At 39.7% G+C, this 22,335-nt stretch overlaps 1 protein-coding gene and 1 long non-coding RNA gene across 9 annotated transcripts in view; one reads left to right on the top strand and one right to left on the bottom strand.

Annotated features, from left to right (window-relative positions):
* Positions 1-21,940, bottom strand: part of LOC140068847 (uncharacterized) — a 57,971-nt gene extending 36,031 nt beyond the window's left edge. For all 3 annotated transcript variants that reach the window (XR_011848597.1, XR_011848593.1, XR_011848587.1), the window contains exon 1: positions 21,862-21,940. This is a non-coding gene — a long non-coding RNA (uncharacterized lncRNA). The remainder of the gene's footprint in view (positions 1-21,861) is intronic.
* PSD3 (pleckstrin and Sec7 domain containing 3) overlaps positions 1-22,335 on the top strand; it is a 350,748-nt gene that overhangs the window by 148,802 nt on the left and 179,611 nt on the right. For all 6 annotated transcript variants that reach the window (XM_072114187.1, XM_072114198.1, XM_072114193.1 and 3 more), the window contains 2 exons: positions 18,991-19,185; positions 20,226-20,306. In XM_072114187.1, the coding sequence (XP_071970288.1) occupies positions 18,991-19,185; positions 20,226-20,306 (276 nt within the window). The remainder of the gene's footprint in view (positions 1-18,990; positions 19,186-20,225; positions 20,307-22,335) is intronic.

The raw sequence follows: 22,335 nt of genomic DNA, 5'->3' as shown, positions 1-22,335 counted from the left end.
AAGGCTAAAGTAAAGTTACCTTCCAACATTCAGAGGTCTGTTTGTAACTAGGGGTTGTCTGTAAGTCGGGTGTCCTTAAGTAGGGGACTGCCTGTATTTAGTTTAGGGGGTTAATTTGCCTGATGGGTTCTTTTTAAAAACTGAATGTGTGATCGCACCCTTCCAGTCTGTCAGCTGAAGTCAGAAAGCTTCAGGAGCTGCAGGAGAGATTTACAGTTTGCAGAATTTTAAAAGTACATGCACCCTCTTCATTTGTAGCTGAACTTAGGGGAAAGAATGATGGAATAATGCTTTACATACTTAGTAAACTTTTAACAAAATATATTATATCTATTTTTGACACATTAGCATAATTTCAAAAGTTGATTTAAGAAGGATGGAGGCCATAGATAACAAATATAAGAAGATTGCTACAGTCACACTGTCTGGATCTATGAGTAGGTGTCCCTGGTCTCATCTGTTAAAGTAGCATTGTGTTTTCATCGTGTTTAGCAAAATGTTCCTTTAACACGTGATCATAAAAAGGCAACCCAATTACCACTTGAGAATTAGGCCTTAAAGGGGTATTCTCATCTTGGCATTCACATTCAGTTTCATTAATCTGCCATATAAAAACATTTCTTTAATTAGATTATTAATTAGGTTATTAAAAAAAAATTCCTTTGTGAAGATAATTTCTCATAAATGTAGGCATATGGTCCCTTAGAAGACTGTGTCCTTGGATATGGCCACCTCTGCTGCAGAGATTACACAAAGAAACAAAAAGTTTTTGTATATGAAATGTCTGGAAGTGACTGCAGGTCCCACAGCCGTCCTGTGGTAATGATCGCTGAATCCAGGTTGTCAGACAGGGCTCAATAGCGCACTTTCTTTCTACGGCGGCGCGTCAGAAGAAGATTTCGGGACATCAGGTCCTGCAAGTGCCGGTGTCGGGCTGTGATCTCACAGCCCAGACCCGGGACTGACACACAGTACTGGAAAAACTCAGTTCCCCGGGTTCCGACGAGTGATATATTCGCCGTATAACACTACCCCTTTTCCAACGCATACAAAACACTGGTAAGAATTTAACATGTTCCTTTTTTTTATTTAAATTCTTATGACATGCAGATATATAGCAGGAAAACTGTCGCTCATAAACATAAGGCATACAACAACAACATTACCATCGTCCATTTTACTGTAAATGTTACCATACTGTACCTTAAATTTTTATTTTATTAAATATTCCATGCCATGTACTCTTTTCTTGTGGGCTTGGATATTACGTCTTTCACTGAGCGCCCCAAATGACATGTCTACTTTATTCTTTGGGTCGGTACGATTACGTGGATACCAAATTTGTATAGGTTTTATAATGTTTTCATACATTTACAAAAATTAAAACCTCCTGTACAGAAATTATTTTTTTGATTTTGCCAACTTCTGGCGCTAATAACTTTTTTATACTTTGGTGTACGGAGCTCTGGGTGGTGTCATTTTTTTTGCGAAATTTGATAATATTTTAAATTATATCATTTTTAGGACTGTACGACCTTTTGATCACTTTTTATAGATTTTATTATATTTTTCAAAATGGCAAAAAAGTGCCATTTTCGACTTTGGTCGCTATTTTCCGTTACGGGGTTAAACGCATTGAAAAACCGTTATCTTATTTTGATAGATCGGGCATTTTCGGAAGCGTCTATACCTGATGTGTTTATGATTTTTACTGTTTATTTATATTTATGTCAGTTCTAGGGAAAGGGGGGTGATTTGAAATTTTAGGTTTTTTTATTATAATTTTTTTTTTTACTTTTTTTAATTTTTACTATTTTTCAGACTCCCTAGGGTACTTTAACCCTAGGTTGTCTGATCGATCCTATCATATACTGCCATACTACAGTATGGCAGTATATGGGGATTTTCCTCCTCATTCATTACAGCACATTGTAATGAAGGGGTTAAAACGAAATACGGATCACCGCCCCCCCCGATGACGTCACGCTATAGCCCATGCGCCGCTATCTTTTTGAGGCTGCCGGCAGCCATCGCTGTGAAAACACCCACAATCTGTGCTAGCACCGATCGCGGGTGTTACCGGTAAGCGTTTGCTGCAATATGCAGCAAAGACTTACCGGCTTTGGAGAGGGCTCAGCCCGTGAACCCTCTCCATGCAATGTAATGCTAAAAATCCTGATGATGATTTTGTTGTGTCCCCCTTGAAATAGTTTATAAAATCTCATGAATAAGCTTTAGACTCCAAAAATGAATTATCTAGTCATTGTATCTCATCCCGTCAAAAATAAGCCTCATATGTTCGCATTACCAAAAAAAAAAAAAAATGCCATTCATTCTATACTCGGCCGTGCTTCCATACAGCAGTTTACCACCACATATGTGGTATCAGTACACTCGGGAGGAATTGGGCATCAAACGTTGCAGAGCATTTCATCATTTTATTTATTATGAAACTGTCAGTTTTGGCCTAAATGAATGTATTTTCAAAAAAAATTCTAAAGTTTCTAAATCGCAGATCCATATTGTTTTAACCCATGTGAAACACTTAAAGGGGTAATAGACTTAATAGAAGTGGTTTTACATACGTTGAGGGGTGAACTTTCTATAGTGGGGTAATTTATGGGGTTTTACTATTATTTAGGCCTCTCAAAGTCACTTGGAAGCTGAGTTTTCCCTCAAAATGTGAGTTTTGAAAATTTTCATGAAAATAAGAAAAATCGCACCTAAAGTTCTGCGCCTCATAACATCCTAGAAAAATGAGAGGACGCATAAAATAATTATCTCAACATAAAGCAGATATTCCGTAAATGTTAATCATCAAGCCTTTTAGGTAGATTTATTTCCTGTCTGGAAAGACAAACTTTTTAAGCTTTGAAAATGAAGAATTTTTACGAACTTTTGCTAAATTTTCATTCTTTTTTTCAGAATGAAACGCAAAACTTATCACTTAAATTTTACAACTAACATGATGTATAATGCATCACGGGAAAACATTCTCAAAATCACCTGGATATGTTAAAGCGTTCCGAAGTTATAACCAATTATCATGATACATGTCAGATTTGAGAAATAGAGTCTGGTCATTGAGCTGAAAACTAGTGTCGGTGATAAGGGGTTAAAGCTCCACTTTAAAAAAAAGTTCACAACAAAAATGAGCTGAGATTTTGCTGTGGTGATTCAGGCATCAGAAGACCTTGATCCTGAAAGGGTTTACTATACTAGCATACTGGGATTTGTTTATTGAATTAATATTTCAGTGGTATACATTTATCATCTAGCCACCCCCTTCCAGGCATCATCACTTCTCCAGCCTACAAAACCTAGCACTGTACAAAGTACAACTAAAGTGCAAATGGGCCAGATGAATGATGATCAGGACACGACATGTCTGTAAAGCAGGATAGCTATTTATTTATACTGAATAACATAAGACTATTTTGGCTAATTTACAATCACACGAAGAGACATAAGAATGTAAACAGAAAAAAAAATGTATATACACAGAACTACTGTAATCCCACATAAAATTGCTGGGTATTGAAAGGGTTAATGGGATCTCCCTACATAATGTAGCAGTTTTCTGCACATTACCTTTTAGTGTCCTGGCAATGAAGAGGTTATCTCTGTGTAGCCGCATGGTGACCCTGTGTCAGGCTCTGCACAATTCCAAGATGCACAATGAAGAAAAGTGGTCATGTGCTTCCACCGGTCTTGGATGGAGGGGGGTCACAGGGTGCTGGGATGACTAAGAGGGTGGAACTCTTTGGGAGTGGATAGAGGGGAAGTTATTCAACTTTTTTTTTTTTTTGCGTTGTGCTCCTTGCCCTGAGCACTGTGGGGGCATTCTGGGAAAATGTCAGAGGAGATACTACATCTCTGTATGTGCCCTTCACAATGAAGCGCTTCCCTGCACAAGCAAGTTTGACAAGCAGAGAGTTTAGAGACAACTCACATTGACATGGGATGACTGCATGGTTTATGTAGGAGAGGTAACATGCTATTTCTTCTTGTGTCCTCCTTCTCATCATCTTGTATATGTGATAGTGTTGTGTATAGACCTGGAGCTTGTGATCTTATCAGTGCAGGGGCAGGGGAGTGCCTGCTGCTCTTATGGGGTGGCTCTGGTGCTGTCATCTCTTTCTTGTTGTGTGACGCGCATGTATTTTACAATAAATATCTGATTTTTACCTGAACTGTTAATTTTATGTTACATGACACAATCTAGATTATGTACACAGATTTTTGTGCAGGAAATCAAAGTTTTAATTGAAGTCTTCAGACAGGGTGCAGTTTTTAACCCCTTGCCGCTGATGCCCTTTTTCCATTTTATGTTTCTGTTTTTTATTCCTCTCCTTCAAAAATACATAATTTTTTCTATTTCTCTGTGTACAGAGCTGTTTGAAGGCTTTCGTTCTATGTAAAGAAATTCTACTTTCTAGTGTTAGTATTTCAAGAAAATTTACGAGCATTGGTAATCTTTTTATATTTGTTTTCAATAGTCTCCTTCCTTCTAAAATCAACTTTTACATTATGCTAATAAGCCTGTAGGGCTCCTTAGGGTGTTAGCAGCGATCCTCTGTGCTGCAGATTCATAGGCTGTTACAGTGAACAAGGAGCACTTCCTCCTACCACTGTGTACTGAAACTTCCTCTGCTGCAGTGAGATTACATCAGGCAAAGGGAGGGAGGAAGTGCTGGGGTAGCAGAGGGGGAGGGGCAGACACTCTAACAGCCTGTGAAGCTGCAATGTGAAGGGGCTCTGCTAACAACCCTTAGGAGCCTGTCAGGCTCATTAGCATAATTTTAAAAGATGATTTTAGAAGGAAGGAGACCATGGATTTTCACAGTCACAGTGCCTGAATCTATGAGTTAGTGCCTCTGCTTTATCCATGCTTGATTTTGATGATAGACTTTCTTAAAGGTGTTTGTCAGATTTGTTTTTAAAATCCTGCAGGCGGTTGGGGAGGGATTTTAAAAAACAAAAAAACAAACCTGTACTCACCACCTCCATTGCTTCCGGCGCCCGTGCCGCTGTTTACAGGGGCATGGAAGCTGCGCTGAGGTCAGCTTCCAGACGGCTGAGGTGGCCAGACACGCCGACCCGTCCCAATATCTCAGCACATGTATGGAGAGCAGGGTTGTCTGGCACCAGCCTAATTGTTCAATTCTTGCCCTCTGACGTGAGATGTAACCGTGTTTGCACTGTATAAGAGTGTTACAAGCACTTGTTAGTGCTGCATTATAAACACAATTGCTCTGTTGTTGCTCTATTATTCCTCTTGAAAATGAATACATAAATGAGTGTAAAGTATGAGAGTCTACCTACAAGAGGTGACACTGTTCACCAATGCTTACTCTGCAGACTTGCAGTTCCACTGTATACGTGTAGTGGGCTTTTCCAGTATGGTGTGAGCTCAGGTACTGAGACAGAGCCATATGCAGCAAGTGACATCCATATTGTTTAGCTTGAACCCGCCAGAACAGTCTGGCTGGGTCAATATTTTTTGCAGTCATTGGCACATGAGTGGACCTAACAGACTGTGAATCGTTTATTTCTGCCCTGAGAAAGGTTAGACGTGTTCATTTAGGGCATGTTATAAGTCATCCTTATGACCGATTTTAAATCAAACGAAAAGGGTCCTTAATGACCTAAAAATGGGTAACATCCCACAAACATGTAAATCAAATACAACAGCAAGACGGGATGTATATGAGGTAGGTAAATACTTTATTAAACACAATAGAAGATAAAAACAATTAAAAATGCACCAGGTGTGCATATACAAAAAATCCACCAGACTCCCTTAATGAAAAACACAATACTGGATAGTGTATGCAATGCCAACTAAATAATGGTGGCCTGGTACCTATTCAGCCTGTAAACAAAGTACATTAAATATAACATTACCCAAAAGGTTTAGGATATAAGTAAAGAACTTGGCTGAAGGGTCCAGGAAATGCAGACAAATAGTCAATAGTTACCTTAAGTTCATAACAAGGTAATAAAGGGAGCTGCAGGAGCAGAGTCCCCACATCCTTATGACCGCTGTTTACTGTAGAGACCTCTCTTGGCCAGATGTCTTCTATAATGGTTGGTTGCACGCTTGCACTTGTGACCTCTATTTTCATAACATAAAAGTACAAGCCATGCCGGCACACCACTGCTGGCATTGTGTATCTGGAGAATTTTTAGGTGGATGGCTATCTGTTTATCCACCATAACTTCAGCTTTGGTTACACACAAAGTCATTACATAGACTCCAAATGGAGATTTCCCCACTTACAAAGATTTACTGTGCTGGTTTCCATTTAGATGTCATATTCCTGGGTTCTTGGAGCCAACCTGCTAGACTCCAGTATAAGCAGGAATGACTCTAAAGGACAATAAATAGACACAGCGTGGTATGGATTTCTAGCTGGGAGGAAATCTCTAGGAGTGGTCCATTTACAATTCAGAAATGTGTGTGTGCACTCCTTGGCTTCTGCTCCAGAATATTTTTCAGAGAGATGAAAAGAAAACATATAGTTGGATTTTTTCACAGCAGTCAGTTGTTTCTATGTGCAATGGCCGCTGTGTCTCCTGCCCTTAATTTTATTCCTTCTCTAGTCCTTTGAAGGTTTGCAGTCAGATTATAGTTTAGTAAACTGCTACTTCAAGTTAAATATAGCAGTCGTTGTCTATTTCTCCAGTACGGATGACAATTGCCAATACCATTTTTATCTTGAAGTATCAGAATCTGCGCCTGGTTTATGGATACGTGGATGTTTTGGTTAAATATGTTGCTGGCTTTACATTTTCTTGAAATTACATTTTGAAAACTTTGTTTCCATTTTTATATTATTATTGTTAAAGGAGTATTCCACGAATAAGCATAATTCATATTCAAATGTGTCATTAAAATATAAGCTAATATGAAGTCAGTTATTTAAAATGTTGCTCCCCTTAGCAGAAAAATGATGTGGACATGTACTACAATGAAGAATTAAAATGCAACAGGCCCTTTAATCCTGTGACTTTGTCCTTGTGTAGGATTGGAGATGGCTGCTCTCTTAGCTGGTCACATGTCCACATCATATCTCCTGCAACTGCCTTGTCAGGTCATGTGACCATCATGTTTGGCTGAAGTTGATTGATTTGCAGTGGGTTTGAAGTTATCGAGGGGGCAGAGACTATTGCATTAGGGGGCACAAACATCCCCAAGGAGCAGAGAAGCCTCAGATATATGTGTAGACAGGTCAGTTCGTGGAGGAGAGAAGTAAAGGTGTGTGAGGACTGGAGCAGTGTGTGGATGAGTCAGAAGTGCAGGTAGGTTGGACAATAGTTATGTCATTTATTGTGGTCGGAGGAATTAGAGAGGTGTATTTACATCGGGGGGCATGTATGCAGCTGAAAGTATATAGTTACATGGAACTGAAGTTAAAAAAGTGGAGAAACAGGAAGGATTTATTTTTATGGGATTATTTTTGAAAGGATTCAGGCAGTGCCTTGTATGTAGCACTGTATGTTGGGCAGGTAAATTGTAACTTTGCTTGTTAGTGGATTTAAAGGGGATGTTTTGGATTTGAAAAACGTGTCTGCTTCCTTCCATAAACAGGTAATGTAATGATATGGGAGGGATTCATCCTGCGCTTGCATTGGTAAAGTATGTGGTACGTCCAGTAGACGCCATTTACTGAGGGTGAGGTAAAGTGCAGTGATGGCTGTTACTCAGTTATAGTAAATGAGAGAAACATGTAGTTTAATTGTTGCTATTACTGTGCTAACACAACAGCACGTAGATTACTGGGAGCAGAGTCTGAGAGGGAGGAGCTGTTACTGAGGGCTCATGAGAGTTGTAGTATCCTGTGGAGATAACTCTGCCTACATTAGAAGATAGGAATAACCTGCATCTAGTATACTGTATACAGGAATGTGAAGCTATATCACTGCTCACTCAGTTATCAGATTTATTCTTGTAATAAGAGGGCTGGGCAGGTCTAGAATTCCCATCTGATTTATTTGTGAGAGTTATGTTTAAAGTGTGATCTGTAAGTAAAATGTTAGGCTCAGTTCACACATTTTTTTATTACACAGGTTTTTTATTACACTTTTTGTTTTAGCAGAAGTGAAGGGTACATCCACATGTTCATTTTTTTGAAGCCAAAAGCGGTGTGGATGTTAATGGGTTGAGAAAAATAATTGGAAGGTGCTGCTCCTCCTCCTACTTTTTACTCCATTCGTGGTTTGGACAACAAAAACTGCATAAAAAAACTGAACGTGTTTTCACACCCTAACAGAAACTAAGAACAGAATGTGAACAGTACGACTTCCATTCCCCATTGACTATAGTAGGTTATGCTCCATAGCACTTCTGTTACTAATGCCACAAAAAAGACATACAGGCTGCTGTGGAATTTTCCTGCTGTATGATAACAGAAGAGGCGCGGAACCTGCTGAATGCAGGTGTGAGCTTAGTCTTGAACTTGGTCTTATTGAGCAGGAATTTTACTGGAACAGTATCAGAATAACTTTCATTTATCTGAATCTTTGTTTATTCCAGGCTAAAGAGTCATGTGGGTGGTCTCAATCAGTGATCTTTATGAACATTGAAATAGGAAAACTGGATCTTTATCCATGAAACTATCCACAAGTTTCCTCACCTCCCTTCTAGTTTACAATATACATGGCAGGTTCCCTTTATCATACTGTGCTGTAACAATCATTGATGTAACTATCAGGGATGTCTGTGACACTAAACCCCTAATCTCACTAGTTGTATCCCACATTCCCATGAGCCAGTGATGGGCAACCTTTTGAGCTTGGCGTGTCAAAATACGCCAAAAAACCTAGCATAACTCGGGTGGTGTGTCACCTCTAGAAAAAAAAACTATGGTATTCCCGTAATCGTATCGACCCATGGAATAAAGATCACAGGATTATTAGGCTATACGGTGAACACCAAAAAAGAAAAAGTAAAAAATCCAGTACAGAATTGATGCATTTCTACTCCTGCCCTAAAAAATAGTTCCTACATTTTCAACAATAGGTGATACCAACCCCAAAATGGTAACACTGAAAAAAGCATCTCATCCCACAAAAAAAATGCCATCACATGGCCCCAATAACGCAAAAGCGAAAATTTTATAGCCTACAGATGGGGCCAATGAGGAAACTAAAATCCTGGCAGCTGCAGGGCGCTCCTTCCCTTCTGCACCTCGCTGTGCGCCCATAAAACAAGTCACGGCCACATGTTGGGGGTCTCTGTACTCCGAAGAAATTATAGAATAAATTGTATGGTGGGTTTTCTCTTTTTATCGGAAATGTGTAAACTTTAGCTTAAATGAACGTATAAAGGCACAATTTGACACCCCTAAAGCAGTGCACATTAACCCCCTCTAACGCCCTTAGTCAGAGACAGGTCTGGCAGTGCTCAATTCCTCAATTGAGATCCCCCCCCCCCCAACAAATAACAAAAAAGCAGCGTTTTAACTAGTTTTAAGGACATTTGTGTCCTGAGAAGTGCCCCCAAAGCAGTGTACATCACAGCACAGCCTGGTAGAGAACTCAGTAAATTAACTTGCACAGGCTCCAACGACACCTCGGGCCTCCGTTACTCCTTGTGTGCAGATGTTCCCGCGCAGACACAGCACAGGTCGCCGGGGCTGCTCTGTCTCCACGCTCTGACGTCAGTGCGCAACCTCCGCAGAGCAAGATAGTAAAACAGGAGCAGGCTGTATCATCGACAGTCCACCCACCCGCCCGGCTGAACGGCCGACTGTCCGCACGCCCGGCCGACTGCCCGCAGACACCGGTGACCGCCCACCGACAGCCACGCCCAGTCCGCCCCTGCAATTTTTCTCCGGCGGCCGCGTGTCAGCCAAAATGACTACGCGTGTCATAGGTTCGCCATCACTGCCATGAGCTGTTATTGGAGTGAGTAGATGGCATGGTGTATTGATACATAATAATGCTTGTCCCATAAACACATGATCAGAATCTTTCCAGGTGAATTACACAGTTAACACAACACAGAGGGATTTCTATTATTCTTCTAGATGGAATGACTCTTTAATTGGTAATGTGAGGGAATGATTTCCGGATAAAGCCCCATTCCTTCTTCCTAGCGGTAGTCATTCATATTGACCTGTAACCTTTACGTCCTGTATTCGTTCTTATTCATTGCAGCATTGCTTCCTTTATTGTTGTAGAATGTCTCCTTCCTCTCTTTGTCAGTCTCTTAGCTCTGAGCTTGGCTGCTAATAGCCGTGGATGTGATCTCTCTGTGTGTTGCATATTGAGCAGCGGTGCCCTCTCTGCAGCACATCTGTTACTCTTGTGATGTCATTATAGCTTTGCCCAGGAGAGAAGCTATGTTCTAGCTACAGGAGGGGGAGCTGCAGTACGCTTCTCACACTTTATGTGGCTTTTCAGACAACCTGAGTCAGCTTTTTAGGCATCAACAATTTTATTAGAATTATACAGTACACAATGAAAAGAGAATCTATAAATCTATCACTTGTGCACTTTTACAATGGTTTCTACCCTTTTACAATACAATAAAAAGTTCAAAATCCAGAGCAAATCTACCATGAAATTTCTGGCAAAATCTGTAATTGATGTTCAATTTCATTGTAGACTTGTTTTTTTTTTAATGCCTGTGCATGATGCAACTAACTAGACCAACTAACAGGAGGTGCACAGTAGGATTCACCAGTCTTGGGCTCCATTCACACACACGTATGGGGGCCGTAAAACGACCGACATATATATGGCATATATATGTCCCCCATAGCCGGCAATTGGCACACGGGCCCGTACGGGAGCAGTATGGTGCACCACACGTGCGGAATCGTACCGCTCCGTAGCCAGGAGAAAGATAGATGTCCTATCTTTCAACGTAATATAGCACCGTGCGCCATATATTACTATGTAGTGAGGCGGAGATGAGCGTGCTACGGTACGGCTGGCACATGTCTGTGTGAAGGTAGCCTTATACTACACCAGTTTATCATCCAGCATCAGACAAAATGATAGCTCTGGTGCAGATCCTCTGCACCCCTCAAGCTACGCCCCTGACTGAACACCGTTTTGTGTAAAGGCAAACTTACTTTTGGTTTTGGTTAACATACATGTGCATTCTATTTCCCACTTAATAAATTGTAAACTATATATGATTAAAATTGATGAGGGTTGTACACATTTTGGTATAAATAGCCCAGTCTACACTATTATTTGCATTCTTGTTTCATGTGCTAAAAATTACCCATAGAACATCCCATAAGTGATACCATTATAAGGGGAACATTATCTGTCATAATCATCTGAAACGTCTGGTGACTAATGGGAAATAACTTGCACTTGAAAGAGTTACTAGTCACTATTGGTCATCCAGCTGAATGTTATTTTTTCATCCTGCTTTTTAGCCTTTATTAAGTCCAATGTAAACGTTTAAAGGAGCATGGATCTCTGAAGCTTGGGCTCTATTCATTCAGTATTTATGTTGCCCTTTGCTCAGGTAATGTAACGTAGCTGGCAAAGCAGGAGTTGTAACATATGGAACACCAGCGGTTACGTCTAGCTGTACATGCATTTGGGGGAGTAACTCCTGATGCATTGCAAGTGCAATATGAAACATTCATCACCAACACATATGTGTTTTGTAGGTAATGATTAACCAAGCACAACAAACATTGCTACTTGCCAAATCAAAGCTTTCTGGGCAAAACCCCTATGTGTTTTTGGAGGAGTTTCCCCCCAATTAGCTTGAAATGCATTTCAAGAAACAATCCAAGCACAATATGTGAACACAGCTTGAGTCGCCAATACAGAAGCCTTGAAAACCTATTTACCTCATTAAAGTTTATATTGTGTACTCCCCATACTGCCCTATAATCACATGTGATATATACTCCTCTCCATGATGAAGGAGACTGAGCGTGCTGGTGTGTGTGTGTGTGTGTGACTGATTGTCTACGTGTCAATAGTTATTTGTGTTGTATCAAGATGTCTGGCTGCAGTATCTGCTGTTATCTACTATGTAATATCCCTCAGGTAGTTTTGAAACGCAGTAAGAACCTGACTGTTACCATGGCTGTTGTATAATAATCCTGTATTGGGGGGAGGGAAATATGTGACAGACAATCTTGTTTTCTGGTTTTGTTTATTATGTTTGTATAAAAATTCAAAAAACTGCAAAAATAAATACTTTTAAAAAAAAAAAAGTTTATATTGTGTTTGTGTAAAATCATTTTTATTTGATTACATTATATTTTGGACCAGATTAACCATCTTTTAGAGATTATATGAAATAATTTGTAGGGCTGACGTGGTAGGCTAGAGGGGCACTTCTCTGTCTGGTTGATAAAATGTGTATTTTTGCTGGGTTAATCTTGGAATGTTTCTGCATACCATACTGGAAGGAATTTGTGCCTGCAAAGTCTGCAGTACAATCTGCTCATTTGTCTCTGGAGTAAAGAATGGAGATCACACATCTTCTATTAGATGAGGAGAGCTTCTTCAGTCACTAATGTCTATACCGCAGTGTAATGGTGAGTGTAAACTTTAAGCATCATTTTGTTATACTGGTGCAGGACGTGTGTGATGGTTCTAAAAACTGGATCTCCGGCTCCAGTCATGTGTTTAACAAGGTAATGTTTCATAGTTTATACAGTTGAAAAAAGACCCATGTCCATCAAGTCCAACCAAGGAAGAGAAGGGATTGGATGAGGAAGGGATTTAGGGGAAGCGATTCTAAATGTCAGGGCCAATTTCTTGTAATACCAGACCTGCATCTGTTTGGTGAAGATTTTGTAGACATTTTCTCTAAAATGAGAGATGACCAAAGAAAATTCCCATCAAGTAGAAAAGTGCTCAAGATGCCTGTCTAGAGTTAAAGGGAGTCCCTTTTACTGCTCTACTGCTGCCCTTTTTAATATTATTAGCATAGTTTTATATGATTTGGAGTAAAGTAAATATAGATCTCTTAGGTGAGGCGGTATGAGTCCTAATAATCCTATTTGTTTTTATTTAGTAATCCCCCTTCAAATAATAAAAAAAAATTGTAAATTCTGTAGCTCAGCTTCTGTCTATCATACCCTTCAATCTCCTAACAGGTTGACTTTAAAGAAAATATATCCCCAGTTTTCTTTTTGATTCATTCAAACCAGAAAGCTAAATGAATAACTTATTTCTAACCTGTATATTATTTATACTTTTTTCTGTCCATGGTTATTGGGCTGACATCCAACCTCTGCTTTGGTAGCTGCATTTATTAATATACTTTATGGCAGGCTCATGGTGATAGTAGAGAACTTATTAAGGTCTACATAGTGTTTTCTAGACCTGCTCTGTGATACTCATATGGGGAATGAATCACCTACTGTTATCCTGGTGGTGTTATCTTCTATTGTAATCCTGTTTGTATTGTGTGGAATGGAAATGAGGTGGCCACTGCACAGAAAATACTTGCAAGGTTTGTCAATGTTGGTCTATTTTTAGCTGTAGTGGTACGATTAAAAATTTCAGGATGTTTTAGTATTTAATAAATGTAAAAATGTAAACGTAAAAAGGGAAAATGCCATTATGGTTAAGAAAATATTTTTAAAAATTCTGATTTGAAGAGTAAATCCGGATGCCATAGACACACATGTCATGATGCCGGTGTAGTAAAGCATGAAGATTTGCTTGTGCTTCTGTAGTGAGGTCAATTCTTGGCCAACATTATTTACACTCTGCCTCTTACAACTATTACTATGCACATTACTTAATATGATAGAGACTAATAAAACTGTACTTGCATTAAAACGACAATGTGCATGCTTGACATTGTATTCAAGGCTATTTTTTTTACTACACTAACCCTTTCCAGATTAGGTGCTGTTATTACTTTTTTATGTTTATTTTCACAAATACAGCTGGTGACAGGTCCCTACAGAGCCATATTAACTAACTGATGACCTTCTTTTAATTAAAATGGTTACCCTTATACTCATAAATCAACTTTCTTTTATATTATCTTGCATCAGAGGTGGCATGTCCTGTTTTGCCATCTCCCATCTACTCCACCCCATGCTAAGAATATCATGTGACCAAGTTCTAAGGTTCTTTACCCAGTCACACTTGCAATGTGTACCCCATGTATGTATCTGATCACATGAAATCACAGCAGCCTCTATGGATTTCTATTCCTCCCCATCCTCCACAGCGGCATGCAATGATTTCATGTGATCAGATACTTACATGAGGTAGATGTTTCAAATATAACAGGTCCTTAGATGACATCACCCTGGTCACATGACATGAAGTGCCCAATGACGTTTCATAACTCTCTCAATGTTCCACACAACAGCATGTCCTATTAATCAGACCTGTCAATCAGGGAAGGAGGAAGAGCAGTGCAGTGAACAATGCATATACTGGACCCTATAACCATCACTGGACTCTCATCAGGGGATTTGCATATACTGATTTTTGCACATTGCAGTAAAGGAACCATTTAATAATCGATTTTAATGAAGTATATACTGTACCGATGAAAATCTCGCTTCAGGCGGCAGATGCCCGAGCCGTGATGAGAGTGGCACCCTGGGCGTCTGTAATGTGGGTGATTCGGGCGCCCATTGCGGCCCGAATCACCCACCATGAAATTAATTGCGTCTGTTTCTTTAAGAACACAGACACGATTAATATACAGAGCGGAGATGGGATGGGGGTGTTCTCCTGTCCTACCGGCCTCCATATGCACTGTACTGTATGTGCTCCAATATCAGGTTGTTAACACCTTGGTGTGTTTATGGGGGCAAAACTTCCCCAAAGATTTTATTAGCTCTTTACCTCAACTCTTTGCTTACCTATTGATTTTTGTTCAGCTTTGTATACATAGGCTGATGATACTAGTAACTACTATATACTTCAATTTCATCAACTAGTCCTCCATCAGCTACTGCTTATTTCACCTGCACAGACCGGACTAATTCGGCTCCAAGTGGTATTCTTCATAGACTGAACTAATCTGGTATCCTCTATTGTATATTCCAGCTGTATAGCATCTATGTTATGCTCCATGTGCATAAAGTGAACTAATTCTCTACCAAATACAGGCGGTCCCCTACTTAAGAACACCTGACTTACATACGACCCCTAGTTACAAACGGACCTCTGGATTTTTGGTAATTTGCTGTACTTTAGTCCTAGGCTACAATAAACAGCTGTAACAGTTATCACAGGTGTCTGCAATTAAGATTTATTGCTTATCCTGCTTCTTATGACAACATTTTTAAAATCCAATTGTCACAGGGACCAGAAAAAGTTTAGCAGTATGCTTCATCTGCATAAGATCTTCTTATCAACTACAGGCACTCCCCTACTTAACACCCGACTTACAGACGACCCCTAGTTACAAATGGACCGTTGGATATTGGTAATTTATTGTACTTTAGCCTGATAGCTTGAGGGGTGCAGATTTGAAAATGGGTTGATTATATAGGGGGGTTTAATGCTAAATATGTAAAATTTCATTTAAAACAGTATTTATCTCCAAAATAGTCAATTCTGAAAATATGGAAAATCGATAATCTAGGTGTAAGCCGCGTGATGTCAAAATTAATTATCCAGACATTTCAAAAATGATGAAAATGTAAAGGAGATATATGGGAAATGTTATTCAGCAATTTATTTAGGTGGTAAATCTATCTGCCTGAAAACGCGATGATCTCGAATTTCGAAAATGGCAAATTTTTCAAAAAATTCATCATTTTTTCGTTTTTTATAAATAAACACAAAACTTATCATCCAACATTTACCAATAAAATGAAGTACAACATATGGGGGAAAAACATTCTCAGAATCGTTTTGATAAGTAACAGTGTTCAAAAGTTATAACCATATAAAGCAATGCATGTCAGAATCCAAAAAATGGGACTGAGCCTTAAGCTAAAGAATGGCTGCGTCCTTAAGGGGTTAAGTAAGTAGTAGAGGAATACTGGTGGTCACTGATCTGCTTATATATTACCAGGTTGCACACAGCATGGTCAACCTTACTAGCTTTCTCTAGATGGATGGAGATTGAAAATCTCTGGGATTCTCATTCCGGGCTGTTGGACCCACAGGACCCCAGTCCAAGTCTGTCTAGAGATATCCTAAAACTGATAATCTTATTTATAACAACTATACATGCACCAGCAGTTAAGGTAGTACATTGTATACTTTTGGGGCCTATACAATGGGTACGGAAAGTATTCAGACCCCCTTTTAAATTTTTTGCTTTCTTTAGAAGTCTGCTCAGAGTTGCATTCAAAATTATTGTAGAAATTCTAATATCTACTACCAAATTTACCAAAAGGTGTACAAAAAACCCATAGGGATCCATAGAAAAACTTAGAACGTACCCCAGAAGCAGTTCAATAACAATACACTTCTATTTATAGTGGGTACAGAAAACATTCAGACCCCATGAAATTTAACACTCTTTGTTTCATTGCAGCCAATTGGTAAGATCCAAAAAATATTTTTTTTTGCTCATTAATGTATACTCTGCACCCCATCATGACACGAAGATGCAGACACTTTGCTCAGTATTGAGTGGAAGCACCTTTTGAGCTAGTACAGACATGAGTTGTCTTAAATTACAACAAGATTTTTACAACTGGATTTGGGGATCCTCTGCCATTCCTCCTTGCAGATCCTCTTCAGTTCCGTCAGGTTGGATGGTGAACATTGGTGGACAGCCATTTTCAAGTGTCTTTACTTGCTTAATTGGTTTTGGGTCAGTTTTCTGGCTGGGCCAGTAAAGAATGGCCACAGAGTTGTTCTGAAGTCACAGATTTGTTATTTTACCTGTGTGCTAAGGATCATTGTCTTGCTGGAAGGTGAACCTTTGGGCTAGTCTGGGGTCCAGAGCACTCTGAAAGAGGTTTTTATCCAGGATATTTCTGTACTTTGCCACATTCATCTTTCACACATTCAATAGTAACCAGTATTCCTGTCCCTGCAGCTGAAAAACACCCCCATGACATGATGCTATCACCATCAGGTTTCATTGTTGGGAGTTCCTTGTGTGTTTTTTTTTTTTTTTTGCAAACTGTATGCAGCCATTCATATGTCTTGCACTAAGGAGAGGTTTCCGTCGGTACACAACATAAACCCCCGACTGGTTACATTGGCTACATTGGTAGTAGCTCTTCTCCCACAATTGCTACGTTTGGCTGGAAACCAGGTCGAGAGAGAGTTATGAATTTCAATTTAAAGGGAACCCATCACCACTTTTTTCCGAAATACAGCTAGTGGCAGTGGCCCTAATAACTATATGACACCCTTCTTTTAGCTAAAATATTTTTCCCTTGGATCCCCATAAAATCAGATTTCTAAACTTGCCTGGTATCTATTGATCTATATAGTAAGTTGAGGGGCGTGACCTAATGTCATGTGACCAGGGTGACCTAATAACAGGTCCTTTAGCCTCTTTACATTAGCAAACTGCACCCCATGCACATATCTGAGCACAAAAAAGAAATTACTGCATGCCTGCATGGACTCCTATTACTCTCCATGCAGGCTGCTGTGATTTCATGTGATACAATATGCTGTGATTTCATTTAATATTTGCCTGGTGTACAGTTTGCTAATGTAAAAAGGGTAAAGGACCTGCAATGATGTCAACCTGGTCACATGACATTACTGCTACATGCAGAGAACGCAAGGGGATGAGGTGCTGGATTCAGCCCAAGGAGGCCATTCCTACTTCGACTTACTATAGTTATCCTTTGAAACCAGGTAATATTATAAAGTTGAATAAATGGGAATATCAGGGCAACAATTTTTAGCTAAAATAAGGGTGTCAAGTTGTTTACTAGGGCTCTATGGGAACCTGACACTAGCTGTATTTGTGAAAAATGTTGTGACAGGTTCCCTTTAAGGATTATAGATGCCACTGTGTTCTTATGAACAATGAGTGCTGCAGAACCTTGGCCATATCTGTGCCTTGCCACAATTCTGTCTCTGAGCTTCTTGGGCAGTTTCTTAGACCTAGTGATTATCATGTGCTTGGACATTCACACATAGATAGGTGCGTGGCTTACCTAATCAAATCCAATCGGTTTAAGTGAACATAGCTGGACTCCAATGAAGATATTGAACTATCTCAAGGAGGCTCATGAGGAAATAATGGACAGCATGTGAGTTAAATATGAGTATCCCAGCAAAGTGTCTGAATACTTATGACTATGTGATATTTCAGTTTTTCTTGTTTAATAAATGATCAAAAATATCTACATTTCTGTTTATTTCTGTCAAGATGGGGTGCAGAGTGTACATTGATGAGCAAAAAAAGAACTTTTTTGATCTTAACAATTGGCTGCAATGAAACAAAGAGTGTAAAATTTACTTCCGTACCCTCTGTAGATAAATATAAGTGTATTGGTATTGGACTGCTTATGGGGTATGTTCTAAGTTTTTCTATGGTTCCCTATGGGGTTTTTTTGTACACCTTTTGGTAAATTTGGCAGTAGATATTAGAATTTGTACCCTAATCTTTAATGTAACCCTGAGAAAACTTTACTATATAAATATTATTTCTCAATCCTGCACACATCGGTAATTATGAATAGTTTTCATTAAATGACTCTTCATAACTTGTGTGATCAGCCGGTCTATTAGTCATTAATCTTTAGCCTTTAAATTAAGCTACTTTAGAGGTGACAGCGATCATCGGAAGCATGCATTAGTTACATAAGCGTAGTGTTACTTGCCATGCCAGTGCTTAGTGTTGGCTGCCACTCTCACTTTGATTCTTGGAATATCAGCATAGAAGAATATCTGAAACAACCCTGAGCTGGATGTGTTCTGGAGCTTAGGAGGTATTGTTATATCAGATTTATATTACAGGTTACTGCAGTCATATATGGTTTGTCGTCCAATGTATAAATGCAGTTGTTAGGGCAGGTATAGCCTTTACATATGCACTCTTCTTCTTTCTTTAAATTTAATATAAATGAAATGTTATATTTTATATTACAGTGATGCGGGACCCAGCAGAAGTTCTTTGGAGGCATCTCATGAGATGGGCAGCACTGAAATCCTTGAAAAAGGAAGCACTGAAAACCTCAGTAATGGGACCAATAGTAATGTACAAGCTGCTAAACGCCTGGCCAAACGCCTCTACCAGCTGGATGGATTTAAGCGATCTGATGTTGCAAAGCACTTAGGAAAAAAGTATGTAACTTAACAGATAATGTGAAGAAAAACATAACATGTAAATGACTGAGTTATTCATTCCTGACTATGTAAATTCAAACAGTATTGTAGTACTGGATTGCATGAACTGCATGATATCACAGGGTATAAGACCAGATCTGATTGGGCACAGCATTTAGATGAGTTCTTATACCCCTTCATTTAAGCTATTGGTGGAGTCCAAGCTCTCAAACACCTAATCATGACGTAGACACCACACGTAGTTAGAGGTATGACTTGTCGGAAGTGTCATTTCCAAGACCTTTAGAGTCTCTGCACATGGGCGCAGATAAATCCTTCCCAAAATCTCTGGTGAATTTGCATGTAATAAGTGGAGATTAATTGGCCATTACATGTTTTCTACTGTGGCCTTATGATCTGCAACAAGTCATTTAACTGCTACAGATCGTAGTGGGGCATTTGCAATGCAAAGTCTGAGCTCCGACCTCCAGCCGCAACAAATTCCTGGCAAACATTGTCTGATTTCTGATGCTTTGCATGCAGAATGCCGACAGAATTACCACAGGGGGAAATTGTGAGATTATGGAACATATATATCAAAAGCAGTGCCAACTGCACTATGTGCAGTTTGCTTTACTAATCTGTGGAGTGCGCAAAATTATTCAATGCTGCTTCACAGTCTCCAAAAACCTTGCCCTGCTCGGGAAATATGCACCAACTTTTTTTTGGTGCAAGTTTAGGTGCAGAATTTAGAGGTGTAGTGGACACAATGCAGCCACAACACAAAACTGGTGCAAACACTTCATAATAGCAGTTACATAATCAGACAAACACTAACAATCAATGTAGGCCTATGTTTGGATTCTTGCCCAAGAATTGCATTCACACATGAACTTAAATAAAACATAGGTAAGAATTACATTTTGCAAACATGCAGTACTACACATATGTGGTGCTTTGTCTAGGGTAAAAAGTCTAGCCTTTTTAATTCTTTATGAACTTTTTAGTTTTGCAATTGTAAAGAAAACCTGCTGAATAAGTTTTTTTTTTTTTTTTAGTAATGACTTTAGCAAACTTGTGGCAGAAGAATATCTAAAATTTTTTGATTTCACTGGGATGTCCCTGGATCAGTCACTCAGGTAAGTGAAATTGGATTTGTGATATTTTTGTAAAGAACATATACAAATGGTTGTTTTTTTTTTTACTGTGAAGTAAAAATTCTAATTGCTTGAAAACATAATCATAACTCCTTCTGTACAGGAATTGATTATTGACCACCAAATCCACTTTAAAGCATTACTCTGATTTCATAATGATTTTTACCAGATTACATACATGATTCACATGGAATAATTAGTCAAAACAACCATTGAAATAGTTACAGTGATGGCGAACCTTTGAGAGACCAAGTTCCCAAACGGCAAACCAAAGCCAACGTTTCTATCGCGAGGTGCCAACACAGAAATTTAGCCCAATAGTGCCACAATACCACCTAACAATAAGACAAATAATACTGCCATATAATGATGCCACCTTTACAAGCACATAAATAGCATCATTCTGATAATAAAGACTATAGAAAGGCCAACGTTACCAATAGTATTGCTATACTATGCTATACAAATATAGCGATGAATATCATATTACTGCCATTCAGTGAGGAATATTACCGCCATATACTGATTATCATTACCCCCATACAGTGACAGTAGTCCTGAGTACACGCAGGGACTGGTGGACTGTGATAAGTTAGCTTGCTCATGGACCAAATATTGCCATCTTTACCCCCTTTTTGTTTTTGCGTTTCCATTTTTTACTCCCCACCGTGAAAGAGCTCTGCGTAAAAAATTGCACTTCATAGTGATGGTATTTAGCACCCAATTCCCTGTACTGGCAAGTGGTAAAAAATTCCAAATGCAGTAAAAATGGGTTAAAAAATAGCCTTTGTGACATATTCTTATGGGCTTTGATTTTACAGTTTCCACTGTGCACCCCAAACGACATGTCTACTTTTTTCTGTGGGTCAGTATGATCACAGGGATAATATATTTACAAAGGTTTGATAATGTTTGTATACATTTACAAAAATTAAAACCTCCTGTACTAAAAAAAAAAGTCATTTTGCCATCTTCTGGTGCAATTTTTTTGGGCGCTTTTTCATACTTTGGTGTACGGAGCTGTGTGTGGTGTAATTTTTTGTGATGAGATGCGCTTTCAGTGCTACCATTTTGAGGACTGTTCACCCATTTGACCACTTTTCATAACATTTTATTACATGTTGCAAAATGGCAAAAAGTGGCATTGTGGTTGTTGTGGGGTGGAGGCACAGGTGGATTTGGGATCACCCATATGACAGCTGTCCGTGGTCACGTATACACTTGCCTCTGTCCGCAGCGCTCATCACCTGCACGATGCACCCAGTGAAGCAGCATAGCACTCGGTTACATTGTGCATAGGGTGCTTACTGTAGGGTTGTCCTGGCTTCACTGGACGCCTTGTGCAGGTGATGAGCACTTCAGATACAGGCAATGTGGCCACAGACAGCTGTCATACTGGGGGATTTGGGACACAAGTATGTATAGTTGGTTTAGTGTCACCTGCCAGGACCTCTGTAAGTGTGCACATGTGTGTGAGCAGCCCCAGCAGCTCCTGGCCCCTTATCTGTGTGTGTGAGCAGCCCCAGCAGCTCCTGACCTTGTATCTCTGCTCTGCTCTCCTGCTGTTGGCTCTGTTCTGTGAGCTGCCTCACTCCATTCTCTTCACACTGTTTCCCAGGCTGAAGAGGAGGAGGGGCGGGCACTGATCGGCTGCTTTTGTCTCATTAAGGCATCACTAGTGAGAGCAGAGCCGATCAGCTTTATCCTGCAATGGACAGAGTCGGAGCTCCGACTTGAATGAGACTAGGGAGATGATACGCGTGCCTTCAGAAAGGGCTCTGCGTGCCCTTTCTGGCATGCGTGCCATAGGTTCGCCACCACTGCTATCAGGGCTTCTCTGCTGTGTAGAAGGTGCCCAGCGAGGGGGCTGTATAAGAGAGCGATGAAGCTTGAGGTGCAGAGAGACACAGAGATAGTTCTGCAGAATCACTGACTGGGATGGGGGGACCTCACTGTTCTGTGTTGGAGACTTCTGTATCCAGAGAGCAGCACCTGTGTGACATCAATTGAC

This window comes from Engystomops pustulosus, chromosome 1 (genome assembly GCF_040894005.1).
Source record: "Engystomops pustulosus chromosome 1, aEngPut4.maternal, whole genome shotgun sequence".
Taxonomy (NCBI): Eukaryota; Metazoa; Chordata; class Amphibia; order Anura; family Leptodactylidae; genus Engystomops; species Engystomops pustulosus.
This window is presented reverse-complemented; position numbering and strand designations above follow the sequence as displayed.